The sequence below is a fragment of the Melopsittacus undulatus genome, chromosome 30, assembly GCF_012275295.1.
Source record: "Melopsittacus undulatus isolate bMelUnd1 chromosome 30, bMelUnd1.mat.Z, whole genome shotgun sequence".
Taxonomy (NCBI): domain Eukaryota; kingdom Metazoa; phylum Chordata; class Aves; order Psittaciformes; family Psittaculidae; genus Melopsittacus; species Melopsittacus undulatus.
Genome location: NC_047556.1, coordinates 136053 through 154236, shown reverse-complemented (window position 1 = coordinate 154236; position 18184 = coordinate 136053). Strand labels below are relative to the sequence as shown.

General features: G+C 52.0%; 1 gene segment (V, D, J or C); it reads right to left on the bottom strand.

Annotated features, from left to right (window-relative positions):
• Positions 1 to 718: 718 nt before the first annotated feature.
• Positions 719 to 17338, bottom strand: LOC117437853 (Ig mu chain C region-like). The segment is given in 5 exon segments: positions 719 to 1279; positions 3317 to 3634; positions 6231 to 6577; positions 7795 to 8081; positions 17327 to 17338. Coding segments are annotated over 5 exon segments (1350 nt in total).
• Between the last annotated feature and the right edge of the window lie 846 nt (positions 17339 to 18184).

Genomic DNA, 18184 nt, shown 5'->3' with positions numbered 1-18184 from the left:
TTATTGACCAAAATTGTCTTATGGTGAAGGAACCATGAGGATACACCAAAAAACACACAATTTTTGCCCAATTTTGGCCATTTTCCACCAAAAATCCCCTTATAACCAAAGGGACCATGAAGGTCTTTGGTGAACACCCCAAAAACCCCCATTTTTGCCCAATTTTGGCCATTTTCCACCCAAAACCCTCTTATAACCAAAGAGACCATGAAGATCTTTGATGGACACCCCAAAAACCCCCATTTTTGCCCAATTTTGGCCATTTTCCACCCATTTCCCCACCCCATCCCACTCTTCCCCATCCCAGTATCCAACCCATCCCATTGACCCTCTTGAGCCCCATTTTGGGCTGAAAAACCCTCTTTTTGGGGCTTGATCCCATTATGGAGACGCCAATCACATTCCCAACCATTGGAATCCCATCCCATTCCCAACCATTACGTTACTGGAACCCCATCCCATTCCCAACCATTACATTACTGGAATCCCATCCCATTCCCAACCATTGGAATCCCATCCCATTCCCAACCATTACGTTACTGGAATCCCATCCCATTCCCAACCATTATGTTACTGGAACACCATCCCATTCCCAACCATTGGAATCCCATCCCATTCCCAACCAATGGGATATGGGAATCCCATCCCATTCCCAACCTATGGAACGCCATCCAACCAATGCAATCCCATCCCATTCCCAACCAATGCCATACTGGAATGCCATCCCAACCAATGCTTTATTGCGACCCCATCCCATTCCCAACCAATGGGATACGGGAACCCCATTCCCAACCAATGGGATACGGGAACCCCATTCCCAACCAATGGGATATGGGAATCCCATTCCCGACCAATGTCACGTGATCCCATTCCCGACCAATCAGAGCCCCCCTTCAATAGCACGTGACCTCAGCCTCGCTCAGCACCACGGACACATTGACAGCAGTGGCTTTCCCAGTGCCCTTATCCATGCTCCGATGGATGAATCCCATTGGAATTCCATCATGGCCGACGATACAGGCGAACCCATCCCCCGCATCCCATAGGGATACCGGCACCCGCAGCTGGCTGTATAGGGTGTACCCATCCCCGTCCCATATGGGGCCGTATAGGGTGTATCCATTGGGATCTATAGGGCGATCCCGGTGGGTCCAGGTCACCAGGATATCCTTTGGGATGAAGCCTGTGGCCATACAGGTCAAGGAGGCGGATTCCCATAGGGAGAGCTGGTCCGGAGGGGGGGGGAGGAGGTAGACGGAGGGGGGGCGGGGGTTGGGGGCTGGGGAGAGAGGGGGAGGGGGTTAATATGGGATATAGGGAAGTCCTATAGGATATAGGGAATTCCTATAGGGTTTAGACCCTTCCTATGGGGTTTAGTTAATTTCTATGGGATTTAGGCAATTTCTATGGGGTTTAAACCCTTCCTATGGGATTTAGGTGATTCCAATGGGATTTAGACCCTTCCTATGGGGTTTAAAGGCTTCCTATGGGGTTTAGATGCTTCTGATGGGGTTTAGAGCCTTCCTAGGGGGTTTAGATCCTTCCTATGGGGTTTAGATGGTTCCAATGGGATTTAGATGCTTTTGATGGGGTTTAGACCCTTCCTATGGGGTTTAGACCCTTCCTATGGGATTTAGAGCATTCTGATGGGGTTTAGGCAATTTCAATGGGATTTAGGCAATTCCAGTGGGGTTTACATCCTTCCTATGGGGTTTAGAGCCTTCCTATGGGGTTTAGACCCGTCCTATGGGGTTTAGATGGTTCTGATGGCGTTTAGGCTATTCTGATGAGGTTTAGAGGCTTCCTATGGGGTTTAGATCCTGCCTATGGGGGTTAGACCCTTCCTATGGGGTTTAGACCCTTCCTATGGGGTTTAGACCATTCCTATGGGGTTTAGACCCTTCCTATGGGGTTTAGACCCTTCCTAGGGGGTTTAGATCCTTCCTATGGGGTTTAGACCATTCCTATGGGGTTTAGACCCTTCCTATGGGGTTTAGACCCTTCCTATGGGGTTTAGAGCCTTCCTAGGGGGTTTAGATCCTTCCTATGGGGTTTAGACCCTTCCTATAGGGTTTAGAGCCTTCCTATGGGGTTTAGACCCTTCCTATGGGATTTAAACCCTTCCTATGGGATTTAGATTGTTCCAATGGAATTTAGATGCTTTCGATGGGGTTTAAACCCTTCCTATGGGGTTTAGTTAATTTCTATGGGATTTAGGCCATTCCAATGGGATTTAGGCAATTCCAATGGGGTTTAGATGGTTCTGATGGGGTTTAGAGGCTTCCTATGGGGTTTAGATCCTTCCTATGGGGTTTAGATCCTTCCTATGGGGGTTAGACCCTTCCTATGGGGTTTAAACCCTTCCTATGGGGTTTAGATCCTTCCTATGGGGGTTAGACCCTTCCTATGGGGTTTAGAACCTTCCTATGGGATTTAGACCCTTCCTATGGGATTTAAACCCTTCCTATGGGTTTAGACACTTCCAATGGGCTTAGTTGGCCATTGTCTTCCAGTAGACCAACCTCTTCCAATGGGGTTTAGATGCTTCCTATGGGATTTAGACCCTTCCTGTGGGATTTAGACCCTTCATATGGGGTTTAGACCCTTCCTATTGGGTTTAGACCCTTCCTATGGGTTTGGTTGGACGTATCTCCCAGTAGACCATCCCCATTGGATATCCCAATGGATTCAGACCCTTCCAATGGATTTAGACCCTTCCCATAGACCATCCCTATTGGATATCCCAATGGATTTAGACCCTTCCAGTTGACTTAGACCCATCCCATAGACCATCATCTCCCATAGACCATCCCCATTGGATATCCCAATGGATCCCAATCCCCATTCCCTACCCATCCCCATTGCCTCCCATTCCCATTGCCGATCCCAATGGATCCCAACCCCATTCCCTACCCATTCCCATTGCCGATCCCAATGGATCCAGACCCCATAGCCCATCCCCATTGGCTCCCATTGCCGATCCCAATGGATCCCAACCCCATTCCCTACCCATTGTCTATCCCAATGGATCTAGACCCCATAACCCATCCCCATTGGCTCCCATTCCCATTGCCCATCCCAATGGATCCCAATGGATCCCAACCCCATTCCCATTGGCTATCCCAATGCATCCAGACCCCATAACCCATCCCCATTGCCAATCCCAATGGATCCCAATGGATCCCAACCCCATTCCCATTCCCATTGCCTCCCAATGGATCCCAACCCCATTCCCATTCCCATTGCCAATCCCAATGGATCCCAACCCCATTGCCCATCCCAATGGATCCCAATGGACCCCAACCCCATTTCCTACCCGTCTCCTTCCGGATGGACCTGACAATGGGATCCTGGAATTCCGGGACCCGGATGCTGCAGGAAAACCTCTCCCCAGAATTCCACTCGTCAGCACAGATCCTTATGGAGCTGCTCATCCTATAGAGCCCATTGGGCAGCTCCTCTATGGGGCCGGCGACGACGTCCAATGGGGTCCCTTGATCCCGGCTCCAGGTGAATCCCACATCCTTATGGGATGGGAGGTTGGAGACCATACAGGTGATGCTGGAGTTCTGATGGACATAGAGGTCGGCCAGGGATGGGGGCAGGATGGAGGCTTCCACCTCTGTACTGGCGTCTATAGGGGGGAATTACATAGGATCCTATTGGAATTCCAGTGGGTTCATCTGTTTGCACTGGTTTATACTGGTTTTTGGTGGATTTTTACAAATTTCCATAAATTTCCATAAAATTCCCTCAAATTTCATTAGATTTCTTCAAATTTCCATAAATTTCCCTCGAATTTCATTAGATTTCTTCAAAATTCCATAAATTTAACTCGAATTTCATTAGATTTCTTCAAATTTCCACAAATTTGCCTCAAATTTCAACAAAATTTCCACAAATTTGCCTCGAATTCCATTAGATTTCCACAATTTTCCACGAATTTACCTTGAATTCTGTTAGATTTCCCTAAATTTCCATAAATTTGCCTCAAATTCCATTAGATTTCTTTGAATTTCCACAAATTTGCCTCAAATTTCATTAGATTTCCAATAAATTTTCCTAAAATTCCATCAGATTTCCACAATTGTCAACTAATTTGTCTCAAATTCCATCAGATTTACCTAAATTTTCACAAATTTCCCTCAAATTCCTTTAAATTTCCACAAATTTCCACAAATTTTCCTAGAATTTCATCAGATTTCTTCAAATTTCCATAAATTTGCCTCAAATTCTATTAGATTTCCCAAAATTTCCACAAATTTGCCTCGAATTTCAACAAATTTCTCAAAATTTCTACAAATTTGCCTCAAATTCCATTAGATTTCCACAATATTCCACAAATTAGGCTCAAATTACATTAGATTTCTTAAAATTTCCACAAATTTACCTCAAATTCCATCGGATTTACACAAATTTCCATAAATTTGCCTCGAATTCCATTAGATTTCCCAAAATTTCCACAAATTTCCCTCGAATTTCATTAGATTTCCAATAAATTTTCCTAAAATTCCATCAGATTTCCACAATTTTCAACTAATTTGTCTCGAATTCCAACAGATTTCCCCAAATTTCACAAATTTGCCCCAAATTCCTTTAAATTTCCACAAATTTTCCTAGAATTTCATCAAATTTCTTCAAATTTCCATAAATTTGCTTCAAATTCCATTAGATTTCCACAAATTTGCCTGGAATTCCATCAGATTTCCACAATTTTCAACTGATTTGCCTCAAATTCCATTAGATTTCTTGAAATTTCCACAAATTTGCCTCGAATTCTATTAGATTTCCCAAAATTTCTATAAATTTGCCTCGAATTCCATCTGATTTCCACAATTTTCAATTAATTTGTTTCAGATTTCATCAGATTTCCCTAACTTTCCACAAATTTGCCTTGAATTCCATCAGATTTCCCCAAATTTCCACAAATTTTCCTCAATTTTCAACAAATTTCCCAAAATTTCCACAAATTTGCCTCAAATTCCATCAAATTTCTTGAATTCTCCCCAGATTTTCTCAGATTTCCACTGAATTTCTCCAGATTTCCCCATCCCATCCCCATCCATCCCCATTACCCCCATTACCCCTCCCAGTATCCCCATTATCCCCATTATCCCATCCCATTACCCCCATTACCCCCTCCCATTACCCCCATTACCCCTCCCATTATCCCCATTACCCCTCCCAGTATCCCCATTACCCCCTCCCATTACCCCCATTACCCCTCCCAGTATTCCCAGTATCCCCATTACCCCTCCCATTACCCCCATTACCCCTCCCAGTATCCCCATTACCCCTCCCAGTACTCCCATTACCCCTCCCAGTATCCCCATTACCCCTCCCAGTACTCCCATTACCCCATTACCATTATCCCCATTATCCCCATTACCCCTCCCAGTATTCCCAGTATCCCCATTACCCCCTCCCATTACCCCCATTACCCCCATTACCCCTCCCAGTATCCCCAGTATCCCCATTACCCCTCCCAGTATCCCCATTATCCCCATTACCCCCTCCCAGTATCCCCAGTATCCCCATTACCCCTCCCATTACCCCCATTACCCCATCCCAGTATCCCCATTACCCCCATTACCCCATTCCCATTACCCCCATTACCCCCATTACCCCCTCCCATTACCCCCATTACCCCCATTACCCCTCCCAGTATCCCCAGTATCCCCAGTATACCCCCATTACCCCCTCCCAGTATCCCCATTACCCCCTCCCATTATCCCCATTACCCCCTCCCATTACCCCCATTACCCCTCCCATTACCCCCATTACCCCAATCCCATTATCCCCATTACCCCATCCCCATTACCCCCAGTATCCCCTCCCATTACCCCCATTACCCCTCCCAGTATCCCCATTACCCCCATTACCCCATTCCCATTACCCCCATTACCCCCTCCCATTACCCCCATTACCCCCATTACCCCCATTACCCCTCCCAGTATCCCCAGTATCCCCTCCCAGTACTCCCAGTATCCCCATTACCCCCATTACCCCCTCCCATTACCCCCATTATCCCATTCCCATTACCCCCATTATCCCCATTACCCCATCCCAGTATCCCCATTACCCCTCCCAGTACTCCCATTACCCCCTCCCATTACCCCCAGTATCCCCTCCCAGTATCCCCATTACCCCCATTACCCCTCCCAGTATATCCCAGTATATCCCAGTATATCCCAGTATCCCCTCCCAGTACTCCCAGTCTCCCCACTCACCTCCACAGAACCTCCCCCTCTCCGTCTCCGCCTCCGCCTCAACCCCATTGGCTCTCACCGCGCACCCGAACTTTGACCCCCGCTCCCATTGGTCCCTGCTGACGCTCAGCGCGCTCCTCCTCGCCGCGCTCCCATTGGTGCAGCGCTCGCACGTGACCTCCTCCGCCCGTGACGTCAGCCAATCGCCGTCCGCCGACCACGTGACCGTGGCCCCGCCCACCCCCGGGCCCTCCAATAGGCACAGGAGGAGGACGGAGCCGCCGGCTTCTGATTGGCTGGGATCGACCAATAGGCGGATGGAGAGGGGGGGGGGGGGGGGGAGGGGGAGGGGGCGCAGAGGGAGGAGCCTATAGGGGGTATTGATACCATATAGGGTATTGATTAGTTATGGGGTATTGATCAGTTATAGGGTATTGGTCATGGGGTATTGATTGGTTATGGGGTATTGGTTATGGGGTATTGGTTATGGGGTATTGGTTATGGGGTATTGATTGGTTATGGGGTATTGGTTATGGGGTATTGGGAGGTTATGGGGTATTGGTTATGGGGTATTGATTGGTTATGGGGTATTGGTTATGGGGTATTGAGAGGTTATGGGGTATTGATTGGTTATGGGGTATTGAGAGGTTATGGGGTATTGAGAGGTTATGGGGTATTGAGAGGTTATGGGGTATTGATCGGTTATGGGGTATTGGTTATGGGGTATTGAGATGTTATGGGAGTCATTGACCCATAATTGGGGCCATTGACCCATAGTAGACACCCATTAACCCACATTAGATCCCCATTGACCCCCATTGATCCCCATTGATCCCCATTGCCCCCCATTGACCCCATTGAACCCATTGACCCCATTGACTTCCATTGATGCCCATTGATCCCCATTGATCCCCATTGATCCCCATTGACTCCCATTGACCCCATTGACTCCATTGCCCCCCACTGACCCCCATTGACTCCCATTGATCCCCATTGACTCCCATTGACTCCCATTGACTCCTATTGACCCCATTGATCCCCATAGACCCCACTGCCCCCATTGCCCCATTGACTCCCATTGATCCCCATTCATCCCCATTGACCCCATTGATCCCCATTCATCCCCATTGACTCCCATTGATCCCCATTCATCCCCATTGACCCCATTGACCCCCATTGACCCCATTGACTCCCATTGACTTCATTGCCCCCATTGCCCCCATTGATCCCATTGACTCCATTGACTCCCATTGACCCCCATTGCCCCCATTGACCCTATTGATCCCCATTGACCCCATTGACCCCATTGCCCCCATTGACTCCCATTGACTTCCATTGCTCCCATTGACCCCATTGACCCCATTGACCCCATTGCCCCCATTGACCCCATTGACCCCATTGACCCCATTGCCCCCATTGACCCCATTGACCCCATTGCCCCCATTGACCCCATTGACCCCATTGCCCCCATTGACCCCATTGACCCCATTGCCCCCATTGACCCCATTGCCCCCATTGACCCCATTGACCCCATTGCCCCCATTGACCCCATTGACCCCATATGACCCCATATGACCCCATTGACCCACCTTCAATGACCTCAGTGCTGACGCTCTGGGTGACCTCATGCTTGACCTCACACCGGAAGCTCCCCTCCCCCACCCCGGCCATGGGGACGACCAATAGGGAGCTGGCGCTGTAAGAGCTCCCCCCCCATTGGCTGGGGTAGGCGATGACGTCACCGGTGACGTCAGAGGACCACGTGATGGCGACGGGGGCGGGGAAGAAGCCTCGGGCCAGGCAGCCAATGGGGACGAGGTCCAGGCAGGAGCAGGGAACCAATGGGAAGACGTGGGGGGGGGGAGGGGGGGTCTGCAATGGGGGAGGGGAGAGCAGTGAGGATACATAGGGGGCTATGGGGCAGCACCATAGGGAGCTATGGGGCAGCCCCATAGGGGTCTATGGGGCAGACCCATAGGGGGCTATGGGGCAGACACATAGGGATCTATGGGGCAGACACATAGGGAGCTATGGGGCAGACACATAGGGGTCTATGGGGTAGACCCATAGGGGTCAATGGGGCAGACCCATAGGGATCTATGGGGCAGACACATAGGGGTCAATGGGGTAGACCCATAGGGAGCTATGGGGCAGACACATAGGGAGCTATGGGGTAGACACATAGGGGGCTATGGGGCAGACACATAGGGATCTATGGGGCAGACACATAGGGATCTATGGGGCAGACACATAGGGATCTATGGGGTAGAACCATAGGATCAATGGGGCAGACCCATAGGGGGCAATGGGGCAGGGGAGAACAATGAGGACATATAGGGATCTATGGGGCAGACCCATAGGGGGCTATGGGGCAGACCCATAGGGGTCTATGGGGCAGACACATAGGGGGCTATGGGGATAGATGGACCCATAGGGGCAATGGGGATGGATGGACCCATAGGGGCAATGGGGTGGATGGAGCCATAGGGATCAATGGGGCAGCACCATAGGGATCTATGGGGCAGCCCCATAGGGGTCAGTGGGGTAGACCCATAGGGATCAATGGTTAGGGTGGGGGGGGGGGAGGGGGGGTCTGCAATGGGGGAGGGGAGAGCAGTGAGGACCCATAGGGGTCTATGGGGCAGACACATAGGGAGCTATGGGGTAGACACATAGGGGTCTATGGGGCAGACCCATAGGGGCAATGGGGCAGCACCATAGGGATCTATGGGGTAGACCCATAGGGATCTATGGGGCAGACCCATAGGGATCTATGGGGTAGACACATAGGGATCTATGGGGCAGACCCATAGGGATCTATGGGGCAGACACATAGGGATCTATGGGGCAGACACATAGGGAGCTATGGGGTGGACCCATAGGGGTCAATGGGGCAGCACCATAGGGGTCTATGGGGCAGGAGAGAACAATGAGGACACATAGGGATCTATGGGGCAGACCCATAGGGATCTATGGGGCAGGAGAGAACAATGAGGACATATAGGGATCTATGGGGCAGATCCATAGGGGGCAATGGGGTAGACACATAGGGATCAATGGGGTAGACCCATAAGATCTATGGGGCAGACCTATAGGGATCAATGGGGTAGACCCATAGGGATCAATGGGGCAGCCCCATAGGGGCAATGGGGATGGGAAGACCCATAGGGTCAATGGGGATGGATGGACCCATAGGGATCAATGGGGCAGCCCCATAAGGCCCTAAAGGAGAAGTGGGTCTGGCCCCATAGAGGAAGTGAGAGCCTCGTGCCCCATAGGAGCAGGTCAATGGGGTGGGAACTTCCCCTTAGGACTGGTTCCCAGGGCCTCAATGGGGCAGCCCCATAGGGGTCAATGGGGACAGAGGGGGAGGAGGGGGAGCAATGGGGAGAAAGGGGTGAAAGTGGGGTTATAATGGGGTTAAACTGGTTTAAACTGGGCTTACACTGGGCTTAAACTGGGATTAAACTGGGTTTAAACTGGACTTAAACTGGGTTTAAACTGGGCTTAAACTGATTTAAACTGGTTTAAACTAGGCTTAGACTGGGCTTAAACTGGACTTAAACTGGGCTTAAACTGATTTAAATTGGTTTAAACTGGGCTTAAACTGGGTTTAAACTAGGCTTAAACTGGGCTTAAACTGGTTTAAACTAGGCTTAAACTGGGCTTAAACTGGTTTAAACTGGGTTTAAACTGGTTTAAACTGGGCTTAAACTGGGCTTAAACAGGGCTTAAAATGGGTTGAAACTGGGTTTAAACTAGGCTTAAACTGGGCTTAAACTGGACTTAAACTGGGCTTAAACTGATTTAAACTGGTTTAAACTGGGCTTAAACTGGTTTAAACTAGGCTTAAACAGGGCTTAAACTGGGTTTAAACTGGGTTTAAACTAGGCTTAAACTGGGCTTAAACTGGGCTTAAACTGATTTAAATTGGTTTAAACTGGACTTAAACTGGGCTTAAACTGATTTAAATTGGTTTAAACTAGGCTTAAACTGGGCTTAAACTGGTTTAAACTAGGCTTAAACTGGGCTTAAACTGGTTTAAACTGGGTTTAAACTGGTTTAAACTAGGCTTAAACTGGGTTTTAACTGGGTTTAAACTGGGCTTAAACTGGTTTAAACTGGGTTTAAACTAGGCTTAAACTGGTTTAAACTGGGTTTAAACTGGTTTAAACTGGGCTTAAACAGGGCTTAAACTGGGTTTAAACTGGGTTTAAACTAGGCTTAAACTGGGCTTAAACTGGGTTTAAACTGGGCTTAAACTGGGTTTAAACTGGGTTTAAACTAGGCTTAAACTGGGCTTAAACTGGTTTAAACTGGAATGAACTGGGCTTGAACTGGGATTAAACTGGGTTTAAACTAGGCTTAAACTGGGCTTAAACTGGGTTTAAACTGGGTTTAAACTGGGCTTAAACTGGGTTTAAACTGGGTTTAAACTGGCTTAAACTGGGTTTAAACTAGGCTTAAACTGGGCTTAAAGTGGTTTAAACTGGAATGAACTGGACTTAAACTGGGCTTGAACTGGGGTTAAACTGGGCTTAAAGGGGGCTTAAAATGGGGTTAAATTGGGGTTAAAATTGACTTAAACTGGGTTTAAACTGGGATCTATGGGTCTCTATGGGTCTCTATGGGTCCCTATGGGTCTCTATGTGTCTCTATGGGTCTCTATGGGTCTCTATGGGTCCCTATGGGTCTCTATGTGTCTCTATGGGTCTCTATGGGTCTCTATGGGTCTCTATGGGGCTGCCCCACAGGTGTCAGGCAGGAAACAGGAAGTGGAGGGGGATGGGCTCCACTGCACCATGTGTGGGGCAGAGCTGCTGCCATGCGGGTAAGGCTTTCCCTATGGGGCCCTATGGGGCTCTATGGGGCTGGGGGTCCCTATAGGGTTCTATGGGTCTCTGTGGGGTTCTATGGGGCTCTATGGGGCTGAGGGTCCTTATGGGGCTCTATGGGTCCCTATGGGTCTCTATGAGGCTCTATGGGGCTCTATGGGTCTATATGGGTTTCTATGGGTCCCTATGGGGGTCTATGGGTCTCTATGGGGCTGGGGGTCCCTATAGGGTTCTATGGGTCTCTGTGGGATTCTATGGGTCCCTATGGGTCTCTATGGGACTCTATGGGGCTGGGGGTCCCTGTGGGGTTCTATGGGTCTCTGTGGGGTTCTATGGGTCTCTGTGGGGTTCTATGGGTCCCTATAGGGTAGGGGGTCCTCTATGGGGCTTGGATACATCTAAGCTATAGTGTGGGGCTCCTATGGGGTAGCAGATCCTATGGGGAATGGGGGGATCTATGGGGCAGGAGTCGCTATGGGGCAGGAGCTCCCTATGGGGCAGAGGGGCAGCTGAGCTGTGCTATGGGGCTCTATGGGGCAGGGGTCCCTATAGAGTAGGGGGGATCTATAGGGCAGGAGCTCACTATAGGGTTCCTATGTGGGGGAAGCTGAGCTGTGCTATGGGGTCCCTATGGGGCTGCGGGTCCCTGTGGGTCAGGGGTTTCTATGGGTCTAGCTCCAGCCGAGCTGTGCTATAGGGACCCTATAGAGCAGAGGGGATCTATGGGGCAGAGGGTTTCTATGGGGCAGGGGATTCTATGGGGCAGGGCTTCCTATGGGGCAGCTCAGCTGTACTATAAGGACCCTATAGAGTAGGGGGTCCTTATGGGTCCCTATGGGGCTCTATGGGGCTGGCTCCAGCTGAGCTGTGCTATAGGGACCCTATAGAGCAGAGGGAAGCTATGGGGCTGGGGGTTCTATGGGGCAGGGGCTCTGTACGGGGCTGGCTCCAGCTCAGCTGTACTATAGGGACCCTGTAGTGTAGGGGTCCCTATGGGGCTGGGATTTCTATGGGGCTGGGGGCTGCTGAGCTGTACTATAAGGACCCTATAGAGCAGGGGGTCCCTATGAGGTAGGGGTTCTATGGGGCTGGGTTTTCTATGGGGCAGGGTCCATCTGAGCTGTGCTATGGGGACCCTACAGTGTAGGGGAAGCTATAGGGCAGGGGTCCCTGTGGGGCAGCTGAGCTGTGCTATTGGGACCTTATAGAGTAGGGGGATCTATGGGGCAGGGGCTCCCTATGGGGCAGAGGGTTTCTATGGGGCTGGGTCCAGCTGAGCTGTGCTTATAGCAGCTCTATAGAGCAGGGGGGATCTATAGGGCAGGGGGTCCCTATGGGGCAGCTGAGCTGTGCTATGGGGACCCCATAGACTAGGTGGTCCCTATGGGGCTGGGTCCCTATGGGGCAGGTTCTATGGGGCTGGGTCCAGCTCAGCTGTGCTATAGGGACCCTATAGTGTAGGGGAACCTATGGGGCACCGGGTCCCTATGGGGCTGGGGGTTCTATGGGTCAGGGGGTCCCTATGGGTCTGGCTCCAGCTGAGCTGTACTATAGGACCCTATAGAGCAGGGGGGATCTATGGGGCAGGGGTCCCTATGGGGCAGTGGGTTCTATGGGGCTGGGTCCGGCTGAACTGTGCTATGGGGTCCCTATAGTGTAGGGGAACCTATGGGGCAGGGGAAGGCTATAGGGGGCAGCTGAGCTGTACTATAGGACCCTATAGAGCAGGGGGGACCTATGGGGCAGGGGTCCCTATGGGGCAGGTCAGCTGTGCTATGGGTTCCCTATGGGGCAGGGTCCATCCGAGCTGTACTATAGGGACCCTATAGAGCAGGGGAAAGCTATGGGGCAGGGGTCCCTATGGGGTCCCTATGGGGCAGGGTTTCTATGGGTCTGACTCCATCCGAGCTGTACTATAGGGACCCTATAGTGTAGGGGAAGCTATGGGGCTGGGGTTTCTATGGGGCAGGGGGTTCTATGGGGCAGAGTTTTCTATGGGGCTGGGGGCAGCTGAGCTGTGCTATAGGGACCCTATAGTGTAGGGGGGATCTATGGGGCAGGGGTCCCTATAGGGCAGGGGTCCCACAGGGCAGCTGAGCTGTGCTATGGGGTTTCTATGGGGCAGGGGTTTCTATGGGGCTGGATCCGGCTGTGCTGTGCTTATAGGGACCCTATAGAGCAGGGGGTGCTATGGGGCAGGGGAGGGCTATAGGGGGCAGCTGAGCTGTGCTATGGGGTCTCTATAGTGTGGGAGAACCTATGGGACACCGGGTCCCTATGGGGCTGGGCAAAGCTCAGCTGTGCTATAGGGACCCTATAGAGCAGGGGGGATCTATAGGGCAGGGGTTTCTATGGGGCTGGCTCCGGCTGAGCTGTACTATAGAGACCCTATAGAGCAGGGGGGATCTATGGGGCAGGGGGTTCTATGGGGCTGGCTCCTGAGCTGTGCTATAGGGACCCTATAGAGCAGGGGGGACCTATGGGGCTGGGGTCCCTATGGGGCAGCTCAGCTGTACTATAAGGACCCTATAGAGCAGGGGGGTCTATGGGGCAGGGGTCCTCATGGGGCAGCTGAGCTGTGCTATGGGGACCCTATAGAGTAGGGGTCCCTGTGGGGCTAGGGGTCCTTATGGGGCTCTATGGGTCTGGCTCCAGCTCAGCTATACTATAGGGACCCTATAGAGTAGGGGGGATCTATGGGGCAGGGGTCCCTATGGGGCAGCTCAGCTCTGCTATGGGTTCCCTATGGGGCAGGGTCCATCTCAGCTGTACTATAGGGGCTCTATAGTGTAGGGGAAGCTATGGGGCAGGGGAGGGTTATAGGGGGCAGCTCAGCTGTGCTATGGGGTCTCTATGGGGCTGGGTCCATCCGAGCTGTACTATACGGACCCTATAGAGCAGGGGAAGCTATGGGGCTGGGGTTCCTATGGGGCAGGGGGTTTCTATGGGGCAGCTCAGCTGTACTATAGGGACCCCATAGACTAGGTGGTCCCTATGGGGCAGGGTTTTCTATGGGTCTGGCTCCAGCTGAGCTGTACTATAGGGACCCTATAGTGTAGGGGAAGCTATAGGGCAGGGGTCCCTATAGGGCATGGGTCCATATGGGGCAGCTGAGCTGTGCTATGGGGTTCCTATGGGGCAGAGGGTTCTATGGGGCAGGGTCCAGCTGATCCATGCTATAGGGATCCTATAGAGCAGGGAGGATCTATAGGGCAGGGGGTCACTATGGGGCAGCTGAGCTGTGCTATAGGACCCTATAGAGTAGGGGGGACCTATGGGGCAGGGGTCTCTATGGGGCAGGGGAATCTATAGGGCAGGGGATCCCTATGGGTCTGGCTCCAGCTGTGCTGTGCTATAGGGACCCTACAGTGTAGGGGAAGCTATGGGGCAGGGACCCCCATAGGGCAGGGGATTCTATGGGGCTGGGGTCGCTTTGGGTCTGGCTCCAGCTGAGCTGTGCTATAGGGACCATATAGAGCAGGGGGGATCTATAGGGCAGGGGTCCCTATGGGGCAGGGGGTCCTTATGGGGCTGGATCCTGCTCAGCTGTGCTATAGGAACCCTACAGTGTAGGGGAAGCTATGGGGCAGGGTCCCTATAGGGCAGGGGTCCCCATGGGGCAGCTGAGCTGTGCTATGGTGTTCCTATGGGGCAGGGGTTTCTATGGGGCTGGTTCCAGCCGAGCTGTGCTATAGGGACCCTATAGAGCAGGGGGGACCTATGGGGCTCTATGGGTCCCTATGGGGCAGTTCTGCTGTACTATAGGGACCTTATAGAGTAGGGGGTCCCCATGGGGCAGAGGGTTTCTATGGGGCAGTGGGTTCTATGGGGCTGGGTCCGGCTGAACTGTGCTATGGGGTCCCTATAGTGTAGGGGAACCTATGGGGCAGGGTAGGGCTATAGGGGGCTGCTGAGCTGTGCTATACTGACCCTATAGAGTAGGGGGTCCCTGTGGGGCTAGGGGTCCTTATGGGGCTCTATGGGTCCCTATGGGGCTCTATGGGTCTGGCTCCAGCTGAGCTGTACTATAGGGACTCTATAGGGCAGAGGGTCCCTATGGGGCAGGGGGTCCCTATGGGGCAGCTGAGCTGTGCTATGGGGTTCCTATGGGGCAGGGGTTTCTATGGGGCTGGATCCAGATGAGCTGTACTATAGGGACCCTATAGTGTAGGGGTAGCTGTAGGGCACCAGGTCCCCATGGGGCAGCTGAGCTATGGGGTCCCTATAGGGCTGGGGGTTCTATGGGGCTGGATCCGGCTGAGCTGTGCTATAGGGACCCTATAGTGTAGGGGAAGCTATGGGGCACTGATTCCCTATGGGGCAGCCGAGCTCTGCTATGGGGTCCCTGTGGGGCAGGGGGGTCTATGGGGCAGGGGATTCTATAGGGCAGGGGGTCCGTATGGGGCAGCTCAGCTGTACTATAGGGTCCCTATACTGTAGGGGAAGCTATGGGGCACCGATTCCCTATGGGGCAGCTGAGCTGTACTATAGGGACCCTATAGAGCAGGGGGTCCCTATGGGGCTCTATGGGTCTGGCTCCAGCTCAGCTGTACTATAGGGACTCTATAGAGCAGGGGGTCCCTATGGGGCAGGGGAGGGTTATAGGGGGCAGCTGAGCTGTGCTATGGGGTCTCTATAGTGTAGGGGTCTCTATGGGGCATCGGGTTTCTATGGGGCTGGGTCCGGCTGAGCTGTACTATAGAGACCCTATAGTGTAGGGGAACCTATGGGGCTGGGGTCCCTATGGGGCTAGGGTTCCTTATGGGGTTCTATGGGGCTCTATGGGGCTGGCTCCAGCTGTGCTGTGCTATAGGGATCCTATAGTGTAGGGGAACCTATGGGGCTGGGGTCCCTATAGGGCAGGGGTCCCTATGGGGCAGCTGAGCTGTGCTATGGGTTCCCTATGGGGCAGGGTCCATCCGAGCTGTACTATAGGGACTCTATAGAGCAAGGGCTCCCTATGGGGCAGGGGAGGGCTATAGGGGGCAGCTGAGCTGTGCTATGGGGTCCCTATAGGGCAGGGGAACCTATGGGGCAGCTCAGCTGTACTATAGGGACGCTATAGTGTAGGGGAAGCTATAGGGAAGGAGCCTGCTATGGGCAGGGGATTCTATAGGGCAGGGGTCCCTATGGGGCAGGGGTTTCTATGGGGCTGGATCCAGCTCAGCTGTGCTATAGGACCCTATAGAGCAGGGGGGATCAATAGTGTAGGGGAACCTATGGGGCAGCTCAGCTCTGCTATACGGACCATATAGAGCAGGCAGGACCTGTAGGGCAGGGCTCCCTATAGAGCAGGGGTCCCTATGGGGCACAGGGTTTCTGTGGGGCTGGCTCCTGAGCTGTACTATAGGGACCCTATAGTGTAGGGGGGATCTATGGGGCAGGGGTCCCTGTGGGGCAGGTGGTCTCTATGGGGCTGGCTCCAGCTGATTCATGCTATAGGGACCCTATACAGCAGGGGGGACCTATAGGGCAGGGGTCCCTATGGGGCAGCTGAGCTGTGCTATGGGGACCATATAGAGCAGGGGGGATCTATGGGGCAGGGGGGGACACTCAGGGTGCTCATGGGTGCCCTTAGGTTCCTATGGGTCCCTATAGGGTCTCTATGGGTCTCTATGTGTCTCTATATGTCTCTATGGGTCTCTATAGGTCTCTATGTGTCTCTATGGGTCCCAATGTCTCTCTATGGGTCTCTATGTGTCTCTATGGGTCTCTATAGGTCTCTATAGGTCTCTATAGGTCTCTATGGGTCTCTATGTGTCTCTATGGGTCTCTATGTGTCTCTATAGGTCTCTATAGGTCTCTATAGGTCTCTATAGGTCTCTATAGGTCTCTATAGGTCTCTATGGGTCTCTATGTGTCTCTATGGGTCTCTATGTGTCTCTATAGGTCTCTATAGGTCTCTATGTGTCTCTATGTCTCTCTATAGGTCTCTATAGGTCTCTATGTGTCTCTATGGGTCTCTATGTGTCTCTATGTGTCTCTATGTGTCTCTATGTGTCTCTATGTGTCTCTATGTCTCTCTATGTCTCTCTATGTCTCTCTATAGGTCTCTATGGGTCTCTATGGGTCTCTATGTGTCTCTATGTCTCTCTATGTCTCTCTATAGGTCTCTATGGGTCTCTATGTGTCTCTATGTGTCTCTATGGGTCTCTATGTGTCTCTATGTGTCTCTATGTGTCTCTATGTGTCTCTATGTGTCTCTATAGGTCTCTATAGGTCTCTATGGGTCTCTATGGGTCCCAATGTCTCTCTATGTCTCTCTCTCTATTACAGCTCCACCGACGCCCCCATCGCTGTACCCGCTGCTCTCCTGCCCCACATCCCGCCCCATAGGCCCCATAGACCCTATAGGCCCCATAGACCCCATAGACCCTATAGGACCCTATAGCGCCGCCTGCCTGGCCTCGGGCTTCACCCCCCCCCCCGTCCACGTGACCTGGAGCCCCGCCCCCCAGGGGCCCCGCCCCCCCGTGACGTACCCTGCGTCGGGGGGCGTGGCCAGCGGGGGGGGCCGGTACCTGCAGGCGGGGGCGGCGGAGGTGGGGGCGGGGCTTACGGAGGTCACGTGTACCGTGAGGCACGAGGCGACGGGGTTCGAGGGTCACGTGACGGTGAAGGGTGAGTGTATAGTGGGTTATAATGGGGGTTAATGGGATATAATGGGATATAATGGGGGCTAATGGGTTTTAATGGGGGATAATGGGATATAATGGGTTATAATGGGGGATAATGGGGGATAATGGGTTATAATGGGGGGTAATGGGTTATAATGGGGGATAATGGGGTTATAATGGGTTATAATGGGGGATAATGGGGGATAATGGGTTATAATGGGGGATAATGGGTTATAATGGGGGATAATGGGGGATAATGGGGGATAATGGGTTATAATGGGGGATAATGGGTTATAATGGGGGATAATGGGGTTATACTGGTTTATAATGGGGGATAATGGGGTTATAATGGGGGATAATGGGGTTATAATGGGGGATAATGGGGGATAATGGGTTATAATGGGGGATAATGGGGGATAATGGGGTTATAATGGGGGATAATGGGGATAATGGGGGATAATGGGGGATAATGGGATATAATGGGTTATACTGGGATATAATGGGTTATAATGGGTTATAATGG